Source organism: Chanodichthys erythropterus, chromosome 9 (genome assembly GCF_024489055.1).
Source record: "Chanodichthys erythropterus isolate Z2021 chromosome 9, ASM2448905v1, whole genome shotgun sequence".
NCBI lineage: Eukaryota > Metazoa > Chordata > Actinopteri > Cypriniformes > Xenocyprididae > Chanodichthys > Chanodichthys erythropterus.
The window spans coordinates 25,996,426-26,009,698 of NC_090229.1; the positions used below are offsets into that span (position 1 = coordinate 25,996,426).

At 39.4% G+C, this 13,273-nt stretch overlaps 1 protein-coding gene across 4 annotated transcripts; it reads right to left on the reverse strand.

Moving 5' to 3' along the window:
• Positions 1-654: 654 nt before the first annotated feature.
• asphd2 (aspartate beta-hydroxylase domain containing 2) lies at positions 655-12,421 on the reverse strand. 4 transcript variants are annotated; one of them, XM_067395150.1, is made up of 4 exons: positions 12,299-12,421; positions 8,270-9,469; positions 7,160-7,273; positions 655-1,851 (listed from the first exon to the last, which is right to left on the reverse strand). In XM_067395150.1, the coding sequence occupies exons 2-4, from the start codon at positions 9,162-9,164 to the stop codon at positions 1,742-1,744; spliced, it is 1,119 nt and encodes a 372-aa protein (XP_067251251.1). In that variant the 5' UTR covers positions 9,165-9,469; positions 12,299-12,421; the 3' UTR covers positions 655-1,741. The 4 variants fall into 4 exon arrangements, with proteins under 4 accessions (XP_067251251.1, XP_067251252.1, XP_067251254.1 ...); XM_067395151.1 differs by lacking the exon at positions 12,299-12,421 and adding an exon at positions 11,742-12,051; XM_067395153.1 differs by lacking the exon at positions 12,299-12,421 and adding an exon at positions 10,763-11,018.
• Positions 12,422-13,273: the final 852 nt, after the last annotated feature.

Genomic DNA, 13,273 nt, shown 5'->3' on the forward strand with positions numbered 1-13,273 from the left:
TGACCTTCAACCATTTGGGCTCCATTTAAGTCCACTGTATGGAGAAAAATCCTTGAATGTTTTCATCAAAAACCTTAATTTCTTTTCGACTGAAGAAAGAATGAACGTCTTGGATGACATGGGGGTGAGTAAATTATAAGATTCCACACATTTTATATGTTGGTTCAAAGGCCACTAATATTTACATAAGAAATGTTGTTTGTAATGCCACCCTAATGATTTTCTGCAGTATTAAGGACTTATGAACACTAACTGAATATTAGATCTGCAACCTCTGCAAAATGCTATCTGGAGAACAGATATGGACCGTAGGTGGATTGCATCTGCCTTTTATCTACCGTTTCATTCATCTACTATTTATCTATCTCCCCTCTGTGTTAGCAAAAGAGGATAGTTATGTAAATCTCCGGAGCTGCAGTCTGATAATGGCTGCGGTTTGCAGCACTACCCTTCTATCTGCCACCCCCATATACAAAATCCTCCGAACATCCAGCGTGTTGCTTTAATGTTTCTCGACACAGCAGGTATGTTCCAGAGAATCTTTTTCATAACCACCGTTAATTTGCATTAATATAAAGGCCATGTCATGTTATGCTACTTTGGAACATTTAAATACAAACCACAAAGTACACAAAGCCAGCTATTGAATTAGTTCTTTATTAAATCTACAGAATTACTCAACGCATTGCAAAGTGAGTCCATGGCACACAATTTGGAAACATGGAAGTAGGAACGTTGTCATAAAATTGATCTGCAACTCCAAAAGTCTCACAATGATATAAAATGTCACTTCTCACGAAACGGTCTCAAAACGGTCTGTCATCTTACAAAAGGAATGTACCAATATCAATGCGACATCCACGGAAGCTCTGCTTACAAGCAGTACGACAAAGCACAATAAGGTTGAACCTAGCACATATTAACAGCCATAACGTTGCGTTTTCTGAAAATATTAAGCGCCCTGTCCCTCTTTAGTTTCACAGAAATACAAAGCGATTGATACGTTTTGAATCGATTCGAAAATTCAGGGTAGGAAAGAGTAAATCTGAAAGCAGGCTGATTCGATGTGCTCGTATTCTTCCCTATCGGAGCGATCCAACCCTGACATAGGTGTGGCGGCAAAATAACTTGCCACTAGTGCGTTTAATGGAGGTCATTTTACACAATAGCTGGTAGTGCTTCAGTTCGCATACCATCTCTGCCATATATCCACATACCTTTGCTGTAAATGTCAAATCCCCTGTCATTGCAGCATATGTCGTTTTACGACTGTTTAGCTTAGCTTCTGTAAGCCTAACCTCTGTAAAAATGTACAGACCAAACATTGTACTGTGCTTCCTATACAATCCTACCTGGCTGTGGCAACCAGGCTTGGCAAAAAGTGCATTTCCATGTGCGTTTGACTGTCAATGCGTTTAGTGAAATGATACTATGACACTCACTGGGTATAATGTGACCCTGGAGCTAAATTGTAGGAACAACATGAATGCGAGGGCTTTGTCTCAAGCACAGTTCACCAGCAGGTTTTGGCTATGGTTAGACTTCAAGAGGTCTGTAAACATTGATAATGTACAATAGTGACGGTACATCGGAGTCTCTACTGAAGCAGTGCCAATAGGGAAAGTGAGAGTAAAAGGTACGTATACTAGAGGAAGAGACTGATGTTCTCCACACTCTGTCTTTCCCTTTGCACTCATCTCATACTCTTAATACAATGGAAATTGTTAACCCTTTTCTCCTTTCAGCGTCCAGGGGTGAAGATGTAGTCCAGTGCTTGTCTCTCAGCTGCGGCCACGTTTGGATGCCACAGGTCCACCATGAATACGACTCTCGGGCCATCTTCTGCAGAACCTGAGCACACATACATGGAATTCATGACGTTAAATCCTAACATTTCCTTGCCCTGCAAAACTTTTTAGCATGTTGAAAGTGGTTGGCAAGGTGTTGCTAATGTGTTCAGGGTGGTTCACAGTAGAGAAAACTAATCTAGCTGTTTTGAATACAAAAATGCATCTCGTGCAAATGCTTCCTTACCACTGTCACTAAAACAAATTCCTAGTATGTGTAAACAACATACCTGGCAATAAAGCTCTTTCTGATTCTGATTCTGATTAAAGGGTCATTGAACCCCAGAACACATTTTTTTGAGATGTGAACAGATATGTACAGGTTACTCTAATAGCACTCATAAAGTTTATCACCAAGTGGAAATTGGTTGTTTTTGCATTTTTCAGAGCATTTTTGTACTTCTGTTTTGAAAAGCAAAGTCGAAGCTACGTCACATATCTGACATAGATCTGACCTCGGAGTATGTAGATAGGCTTGCGGGGGCTAATCTACATCACCGGATTCTCATTCGCATTTATTCTTGAGACAGAGCTCGTTCAGTCCAATCCTTGCACATAAGATTATAATTTCCCCACATTCTTCTGGCCCACATAGCACATGGACTGACGGCAATGACTCAACCTGAGTGTGGCTGGCAATAGCATACATATCTAGGCCTCATAAGGGCCAACTATGGCACATATGGCTCAGTTCTGGCAGTGGCAAAGGTCACATGGGCCACATCTGGGCCATACACAGCAAGCCACAACTCACATTAAAACCAGCTTGTTGTGTATGGGCCAGATACGGCCCATGTGATCTTTACCGCTGCCAGAAATGAGCCATATGTGCCATAGTTGACCCTGATGAGGCCCGGATATTCTGTCTCATTTCATATTGTTGTCATTCAGAGTCATGTGTCATATAGGTGCTTGTTTCCTCAGCGCAAATGGAAAATATGTTTGCATGAGATTGCATTACAGCAGAGAATTCAAATGTCACATTCATCTATGCCTGCTCTGTCTTCGGACACGCGAGCCGTGTGTATATTTCCCTCAGCACAGTAGCACGAGTGTTGTTTGTATTTTGCCCGCGATGTGGTCAGAAGTGGAATTTGAATATGAACACATGAAAAATATCATTGTTACGATATACACGGTTTCAGCGTGGAGCTCCACGATGAGTTTAACAACACTAGCCATGTGGATCATAGACTCGTTTTTGCTTCGCTGGCCAGGTAGCTGTATTATAGTGCATACTTCAAGTTCTCCAACAAACACCAACAAACTTCTATGTTCATAGACAAACAGTTGTTCATGCCAACGCTACCTTTACAAAAATGCGACTACTCAGTCATGTATTCGGCTACAATAAAGCTTTAATCAGGATAAAACTGTATATTGAAAGTAATCAAACAGCAGTGACAGCATCTAAACACTTTGACACAAATACTAAATGAAATACCATTCATAAACGTCCTTTAAAAGCTGTGATTGCTGTTCATCTGGGTCTGATTCAGGCTCGATTTGATACAGCAATATAATTAAATTGAGCATACAATATAACCAAAGCCCACATAACCATAACAAATGGTAAGGGGCGTGGCGTTTCCGGATGCTTCAGCGAATCACGATGGCTCTGGATTACACTGGGCCCGCTAAACAATCTGAGCACATTGCGTATTTCAGAGGGAGTGGCTTCATAGAAACAGGAAGTCAAATGAGCCGTTCATATGACAGTGGAAACAGAGGTGTAGAATAAAGCTAAAATATCTGAAAAATACAGCGTTTACAAAAAAACTAAGCATTAAGACATATTAAACTGTGCCCCAAAAACACAAATCAAGCCTAAGAAAAAAAAAAAAATGAACCACCCCTTTAAACAGATTTTCATAAGTTGCCTATCTGTAATCTCATCTCCTATTGCTCACTTGATCAACTGTTCTATTTCTTCTGGGTCTGTTCCACTATAGTTAAAAATGGCTGTGGTCGCTCCTATTTTAAAGAAACCAGGGCTAGATTCATCTGTTATGAACAATTTCAGAACTATATCTCATCTTCCTTTTGTTTCTAAGCTGCTTGAAAAGTATGTCTTACTAGTCTTATCATGCTTGACCTAACAGCAACCTTTGACCTGTCTCTCATCATATATCTCAACTCTCAGCTATCTTAATTTATATCATATCTCACTGAAAGACAATTTCTCTCTCAGGGTGTCCCTCAAGGCTCTGTACTTGGACCACTTCTGTTCAATATTTATTTGTTTCCTCTACATATTATCCGTAGTCATGGTCTCAGCTATCATTGTTATGCAGATGATCTGAAAATGTACATATTAACTCTTCTTCTCTTCTCTTCCTCTGAACTCATTGATTGCCTGTTTTGCTGACATCAAAATCTGGTTACATATCAACTTCCTACATTAAGAATTGATGATAAAATTAAAGTTATTGTTTTTGGTTCCCCATCCCTTTTAAAAAAGTCAGGAACTGACTTTGTCTATTGATGGGGCTACATTAAAAATCTAGGTGTAACATTTGATTCGTCACTTACATTTCATCTCATATAAGTTCTATTACCAAGACTGCATTTTACCACCTAAGTAATATTGCCAGACTGCGACCTGCTCTTAGTACTAAAGACACTGAAACTCTAACTCGTCTTGACTATTGTAACTCGCTTCGTATTGGGTTGCCCACTAAAACAATCACTAGATTACAATATGTTCACAATTCTGCTGCAAGTCATCAATCAAGTAAAGAAATCTGATGAGTTGCCTGTTTCTGTCCGCATTCAGTATAAAATGTCTTCATGGACTTGTTCCCCATTATTTATCTGAACTGCTGCTCAACTATTCACCTCCTCACTCTCTTCAGTCACCTGACTTTGAACTGCTTACTGTACCTCATTTTCATCTTTATCAATGGGTGGTAGATCATTCAGTGCTGTGGCTCCGAAACTCTGGAATTCTCTTCCACTAACTCTTTGTGACACCTTTACTATATCCTTATTCAAGTCACAACTAACAACTTATCTTTTCTTAGAGTATTTTCAGCCCTGATGAGGATCAGTGGTGTGAAGAATAAACCAAAAACATTTTTTGACGCAACCGAATCCACCTTTTTCTGAACTCCCTTCTCCCTTTTCCCATTGCATATCAGCTTGGAGGAGTTTATTTAAAATTATTTAAGTAAATATTAGAAAATTGGTAATAAAATGCCTAACGGGTATTTAATAATGTGAATAAAGTGTTTAACGGGTATTGTTGGGGTAGGCAGGGGCGCATTAACGCACAGGCTTCCATGGGCTGAAGCTCAGGAGCCAACACCGGGGAGGGGCCTACTGGCTGCACGAAAATAATATTTTTGAAAAATAATTATTTTTATATATGGGAGATTACAGCAGTGATAACTGCATTCTGTAACCAAACTCACACCCGTACATTTTCAGGAATCACAACAGCATTTTCAGCAAAGCTCTGCTGTGTGAATGGAACTGGTCTGTTTTCTATAACATCATACAGTGCAAGAAAGCCATTTCTTTCTTAACGTGGGTTCGGTAAATTACAAAAGAATGGATCTAATCTGCATGTCATCTGAAGTTTTTAGATCCAGTCACTGTCTTAAACCAGAAGAAAAGTTTGTAAAGTTAAGCCAGCTAAATTTATTCATACTTGAGCTCAAAATGAAATGTCTATATTGACTAATGGCCCAGTGACATTTTATGCGGGGTAGGGGGCCTACTGTAATCCTGTAGCCCACAGGCCTCTGGTTATCTAACCCCTGGGGTTAGGTGTAAAGGGGAGGGCTTCAGGGACAGGAACAATGTCCCAATAAGGTGTCATTCATTCATGCACATTTATTTGTATAGCACTTTTCACAATAGATATTGTTTCAAAGCAGCTTTACAGAAAATGTATGTCAACATTACAATTTAGAGTGATCTTATTTTATAAATTTAGAGTATCTGCCACTATTTGCACTAGGTATAAATAGCATCAGTGCAAAGAAAATACTGCTACTGCTACTTTTCATTTAGGGTAAATAGCTGCTGCCCTTTTAAAATATAATAATAATATGCACAGATAAATCATTTATAATAAACACTGCAATATTCAATAAAACAATAAGAATATTCAATTTTGATTTCATGGTGATTTTAAGTCTAATCTCTTACAAAATTTCCTGCACAGTGCACACCTCTCCTCAACACATGTTTTAGAGAATCATTCATAATGTATGATAAATAAAAGATGATTAATAGAAATAGTGATGCTTGCCTCAGTGCAACTAACTAATATATTGACCGATATTTAGCAATTTTTCATTATTTGCATCGATACGTTTTTCTGTTAGGCCAAAAAGTGTCATAAGCAGCATTTTGACAGAGCTGAGAAATGCAGTGACTGAGTGCAAATGCGCCAGAGCTCCTATTCTCCATCTGCATCAGTCCACTCTTTGTTTAACAGTTCTGTCTAATAATTGAAAGGCAAAAGCTGTAATACTTTTTCATATATACTGTCGACATTCAGCAAATACGCATCTTAAACAAGTCTCTGAATATCTAATAAACATTCAATGCTCAGAACCTGGCAAACTGCAGCATATGCAGCTCTTAGATCTAGTGTGCATAGACTGTATAAAAACGTGTGTGTTGTGTGAACTGAATGCAGACAAGAGAGTTCAGCTATTACTGGGCATTTCAAACTATATTCAGTTTGTCACTATGTCATATTTATTAATCATGCCATATTCACTGTGGTTTTGCACATTGCGTGCAAAAACTAGATAACCGAGTGCACTGCTGGTTACAGGGTTTACATGCTTTTAGTCATGTTTTTTAACAACTTTTTTATTTCCAAACCTACACTTTAGGTAGATTTTTTTTTATTTATGAAAAATACCATAACATAAATTAATAAAGTAATTATGCACAGATAAATGCACAGGTTATTATATTATTATTTACTGTAGATTATTAGATAATGACAGAACAACCTGTTTAAAGTATAAATCTGTTACATGTTTATTTTTTAACAGGTTCAATTTAGTTTTTCAAAAGTATTCATTTTTAAATGATTTGTTTTAGTAAATATTAATTAAGATAAATATAAATTACATTGCAATTCTTTACACCTTGACATCAATTATATTGGCTTGTATCAACCACCCTGCTGTCTAAGATGTCAGCATTGAAAAAAATATCTTAGCCATCAAAAAATTTCGATCGGTTGACCACTACTGACTTCACTTAATATTGAATAAGAGGTTTATGCACCACAATCTATTATACTTAATCTGCACATTTTTTGGCACATTGTTTTCTTTTCTCACCATCATGAAATGCAGTGTGAAGAAAAGAGTCATCGAACAGCAGGCAGCTTCCCTCAGACCAGCACTGCGGCTCTCCACCAACTACTAACTCACAACCAGAGGGCACCTTCAGTCCTGCACACACACACACACACACACACACACAGAGAAAATGGCTATACCTTAAACAGGCACACAGACAGCTACACAGACTGCTCCTCTCACATATAATGCATACATTACCAATCAGATGTTTGGACATATTCGACTAAATTTATTTTTCTCATGATCTTAAAAATGCTTGAAATCTGTTCTGTAGAGAACATATGAAATAAATGAATTGACAAAACTAAAAGTTACTTTAAAAATAATTTTTAGTAAAAGAAAGGCATTCAACAAGTGTCCAGCATACAACTCCTTTAATACTGATGAAGTTGTATTGTGAATTTGAAGATCAAATATGATTCGTTTAAAACATAAAAAAGTTTAGGTCCTTAAGACCTTATGCTCACCAAGGCTGCATTTATTTGATTAAAATACAGTAAAAACAGTAATATTGTGAAATTTTAAGATGTAATTTATTCCTGTGATGGCATAACCGAATTTTAAGCATCATTACTCTTCTTCAGTGTCCCATGATCCTTCAGAAATCATGCCGATTTGGTGATCAAGAAACATTTTTTTTTATTATTATCAGTGTTTCAAACACTCATTTTTGTGGAAACCATTATACATATTTGTTTGATGAATAGAAAGAACATCCTTTATTTGAAATATAATTAGGGGTGGAATTCGGGATGACTGGGACACTTTTTGCCATTAAGATGACAAAGTAAAGGAAAAGTGTTCCAATCAACCTGAATTCACCCTAAATTATACATTTTTACTGTAATTTTTGATCAATTTAATGCATCCTTGCCGAATAATTACTTTATTCATTTATAATTTTTGAATGGTAGTGTAATTCAATATTATTATCATAATTTCAATACCTCCATTTGTGATATGTCACAGTTTAGATGACTTTACTTTTATTCTAAAATGTGAAAAATATTTGTAAGAAACAATAATTAGCTGTGCCCAAACTTTCAACTGGTAGTTTACATAGATTCACATCCTTTGACGTCTTACCAAGATGGCAGCGCAGGCGTACGTTGGTTGGACCGTAGTGCTCAGTGATGGTTGTTCCAGGACTGAGCACTGAGAAGCAGGCATTTCCAAACACATTATTCGCAATAAAGGTACGGAGCTGTCCGAGCACCCTCCACGTGCGCGGACACCGCCTGGCGTTCAGCACCATCGGAGTACCCTGGTTCACCAGATAGAAGGTCCACCACTGGCCACGGGGTGTGCTGTTGGCCTTCCAGCCCAGTGGAAGCGAGGAGCCGGTCCGACCGGATGACAGCCGGTACACGCTCTCAAATTCAGCCAGAAGTGCGGGGAAACTTCTCTCCAGAAGCTCCACGTCATGCTTCTGCGCCTCCCGTGAGAAGAAAGGAGCCGAGGGAAGGTCCGGCAAGAAGAAGACCTCAGGTTTCTGGATGGAGGGGCGGCTGCAGAGGAGATAGCGGCCTTGCTCGCGTACGCCCTTGTGCACGCGGCCCATGCCAGCCCAGGTGTAGCGCTTGGCGTACTCCTGCAGGCTATGGTAGAGCCGCTGGTTCAGGCCCTCGCCGGGCTTGGAGCAGCGGAAGCACTCGGGTGACTGGCAGAAGGCAAAGCCGTTGAGTTCTTCCTCACCCACACCGCTTCCTCCGCCCCCGCCGACCTGACGGAGTTTCGAGGAGCCTCTGTGGGCCGAGAGGTCTGATGCGAGAACTCCACCGGGTACTGCACCGCCACGTGGCTCTGGGCTGAAACCGCCACGGAGCGAAGGGGCGGCATGCTCGCATCCCACACGGTAGCAGTACCAGATAAACAGAAGGGCGAGACAAAGAGCAGTGCCTAGAGCACTGGACTCACACTCTCGCACCGACTGCATGCCACCTGCCACCCATTCCCTCATCCGCTCTAAAGACCACTCCATCCCTGCATACGAACATAGATTCAAACGCCAACTCAAACACACACTCTTAGACGTACATGTAGATACGATTTAGAGTATTCTTAGCTGTTGGGTTGGCTTGATTTGGTGTTTTAGTAGAGTGACGCGGCCTCGTGTTTTTGCTTCATTTTAATGGAGTGTCTAATTGAATCACGTTCCGACCGCTTTGGTTAATTCAAGCAAGCTTTTCTCTTCCGTTTCAATGCATTTGTTGACAGTGTGAGATATTTCAGCTGCTCCTCGCCTCCTGATCCCAGCCAACAGAGACACAGTGCACCTGAGGGCACCTGGAAAAAAAGAAAAAAAAGGAGATATAAGGACATTTTGTGATAAAGTGCGGCAGAATATCACTACGCCGACATTGCCGTTGAAGCAAACTGCATCACACCTGCCTTGACAGCCCGGTTTGACCACATGATCATTTCTATATACCACCCACACACACATCCCCCTCCCCACACTCACACACAGACCTATGAGTAGCTTGATAGAGACCGCAGCACACACAGACGGGCATGGCATTTGAAATTCAGTCTTTGCAACACCTCCGCACTGCACTTTTTTAAAATCATGAGTCATGAAAGAATTCCTATGTATGCTGCAGACAGTCAACACAAACCTGCAGGAACAAATATGACCATAGAGCCTAATTGGCTGACACAAAGAGAATAAGGAATTGTTGCATTACTGTTGCATTAGGATCCTTCAGAAGGAATGCAATGCACCCTGAATAGAGATGGAAGACAAAAACAAACCCGGCGTCTGTCAACACAGACAGATTGAGAGAAAGAGTAGCAGCAGGGGAGTGCGTACAATAACACAGCACAAAGAAAAAGAAACCCCATCTATCTAATGCAACATTTAAATTTAGAGATTCAACATGCAAAAATAACGAGTCAATAGGCAAATGACGCCCATTCAATTGCATATTTACCGAGAACTGCACGGCACTTCTTGTCTGTCAGATTCGCAGCGACTGTTCCGCCCGGTACTGCCAGTTATCCTGCCTCTACACTTCCCTCTCAGACACCTCCCTGTCGCTGTTTCATTGCAGTTTCTAGTCCTGCCCTTATGTCCGTAAAGCGCTGTCAGGCGACGTCCGTAACGCCGAAGACAACCGGGCAGAAAACAACATGACAGACGTCCGACGTCTCATCATTGAAATGGGCGTTTATGTAAGACGCATAACTGACTGACTGGCTACTGAAACCATAACAAATGCTTCATTGTAGTATTAATACTGCCATTAATAACAACATTAACTAGGATTATAATAATTTTGTAGTAATAATAGCCTAATTTTAAATTAGCTATTAAAATTGAGCTTCCCCTTACAGCTTATTGATGCATGCAGGTTGTAAACCGCGCATAAAAAAGGGGTGTCACGCGCGGTAGTGGTGAGGATTTTGAATCATCCCACTGACTGGAATTTTTTCAATCCGTTCATCAAAAATATTTATTTATTGATACATTCAGTGAGCTTTTCTGCAGGTGGCCTCTATCGTTAACCGGTAGGTGGCGACACCTGGCTTAAAGGGTTAGTCCACTTTCAAATAAACTTTTCCTGATAATGTACTCACCCCCATGTCATCCAAGATGTTCATGTCTTTCTTTCTTCAGTCGAAAAGAAATTAAGGTTTTTGATGAAAACATTCCAGGATTATTCTCCTTATAGTGGACTTCAATGGACTCCAAACGGTTGAAGGTCAAAATTACAGTTTCAGTGCAGCTTCAAAGGGCTTTAAACGATACCAGACGAGGAATAAAGGTCTTATCTAGAGAAACTATCTGTCATTTTTGAAAAAAAAATGTAAATGTATATGCTTTATATAAACAAATGTTTGCCTTCTAAGTGCTTCCACCAAAACTGCATTTCCGTATTCTCCAAAATGTTTACGCAGTATGTCCTACGCCTTCCCTATTCTACTTACGGAAAAAAAGTAACTGCGCTGCGTTCGTTCCGTAAATATAGGGAAGGTGTAGGACATACAGCGTAAACTTTTTGGAGAATATGGAAATGCGGTTTTGGCAGAAGCACTTGGAAGGCGATCATTTGTTTATATAAAGCACATTTACATTTTTTTTCGAAAATTTAAAAGTTTATTTAAAAGTGGACTAATCCTTTAAGCCAGTGTTTTTGGTGCTACAGATGAGTGAGTCACGAATCTTTCACTCAAATGATTCGAACAAAGACTCGTCTATGGTAAAAACTAATTTTATTATCCTTCATTAAAATCTGCGTGTCCACAAATCTACCAATTTAAAAGGGTTTCCCTAAAAGAAAAAGAAAAATCAAATTTCTCTTTAATTTTAACAGTAGGCTAATCAAGACAACAATAGCTAAATAATAAAAAAATAATAATAATTAAAATAACATCATAAGTCATTCACACACACAGAATTCTTCTCTCCTTGTTGTGAATTAAAGGTGTCAATGTGAAACAATTTTGCGTTCATAATCAAAACACTGACAAGATTCAGAAAAATTCAACGATTTGTTCATTCAAACGATTCATTCAAAACATCGATTCGTTCAAGAACGATCAGTCATCCACTCACCTGTACACATAGTCTTGCTATTTCACTCAATAAACAGTGCAACAACAATCACGGACAATTATGATAAAATATAGAACAGAGTAGCTTCAATACCACCTCTGCCACGTGGTTCATATACGTGGCAGCTATACTCGCACAGTGCGTGTTGTAAGCATTAGTAGCTGTTTACAAGTGACACCCGACGGCCTACAATTCCCATGGTGCATTGTACACAGACAACTTCCTCTGACGTCATGCTCGTGAGCTTAGAATCCCCACAACCGGAATCGCAACAAATGTAACACTTTGTGGTTTGTTTGTAAATATCTTTGCTTTGATAGTATGTTGCAAATGGTATTCGTCGATTAGTTTATTGCTAGTATTCGTATCAATTTCAGCTCAGTAGACTACAGTTTCGCGGAATTCTGCTTTACATTGTTTAAGCCTGTAAGTAGCTATTGATAAGTATCCTGTTAAAAATGGTGTGCAGTCACATGAATTAAACCTGCTACTTTCACCTCAATACCTCAGTGACAGTGCAAAACAAAAACGACTGACAGTTACATATTGAAACTTGCCTTGAGGTGACACGCGAGATGAACAGATTCCGCTGTGGGTTTGCGTCAGTGGGCGAATCATTTTATTAAGGACCTCCCTTTTTTCCTAGCCCTTATACGAGATACTTAGGCTACCGCACACAGAGAAATACTACAAAGCCTACTTGTTCACTTAGATAGCCTATATGTCACAAACCGTTTCACTCGCATAGCCTATATGTCATAATAGGGAAGAAAGAAACTAGGGCAACTTCCGTTTGCATAAGTATCATAATTTAGCCTTTTGATATTATGGTATTATGCAGCTGATTCTTTCAATTCTCCTCAGATTTCACAATAGAATTTCAGAGGAACTTTGATTTGGTTAATACAATGTTGCAGTCCTGCTATAATCCATGAGCTGACATGAAACATCAACATGTCACTGTTTTTTGCATAGCACAATGTAATGTCAGAGCTTTTCCCTTGTCTGAATAGCCTATATGCATACTCCCAAAATTCTGTAAATAGTTTATGAAAAATCTGTGCAGTAGGCGCATCCGGTGGGCACTTCATGCTCAAAGTATACTTCAGTTTTGATGTAAACACTTAGCATGTGTAGAGTTGAATATGTAGCCTTTCAAAGTACTTTGATAGCACGCTCAATACATGTGCGCTAGAAAGATTCATCCTTGTGTCTGTTATTTGTCTCCAGAAATTATGACCAATAAAAATGTTTCCTAACTGCCCTCACAAAAGTGCTTGTCTGCGAGAAAGTCTGTTGTTGTTGTTGTTGCAGTATCTTGTAGTTTGTTGTTGTTCCAACTGTTTCTGTGAAACTTGAGTTAGCACGGTTAGAAAAATATGGCTGCACGTATTCAGTATGATGGTGAAATGTAGTTCACTTGGACTGTATATATCCTAACGTAGCCTAAGAGTAAAACTGAAGTATACTTTGGGTATACAATCTAAAAAATGCTAGGTTAAAAACAACCCAAGTTGGGTTGAAAATGGACA

What these genes read in the sequence shown, in the direction of transcription:
- asphd2 (XM_067395150.1), bottom strand. Translation starts at nt 9,164, where the DNA reads ATGGAGTGGTCTTTAGAGCGGATGAGGGAATGGGTGGCAGGTGGCATG. An exon ending in ACGCCTGCGCTGCCATCTTG is followed by an intron (nt 7,274 to 8,269) that starts GTAAGACGTCAA and finishes GTGTGTGTGCAG; the next exon opens with GACTGAAGGTGCCCTCTGGT. An exon ending in TCACACTGCATTTCATGATG is followed by an intron (nt 1,852 to 7,159) that starts GTGAGAAAAGAA and finishes ATGTGTGCTCAG; the next exon opens with GTTCTGCAGAAGATGGCCCG.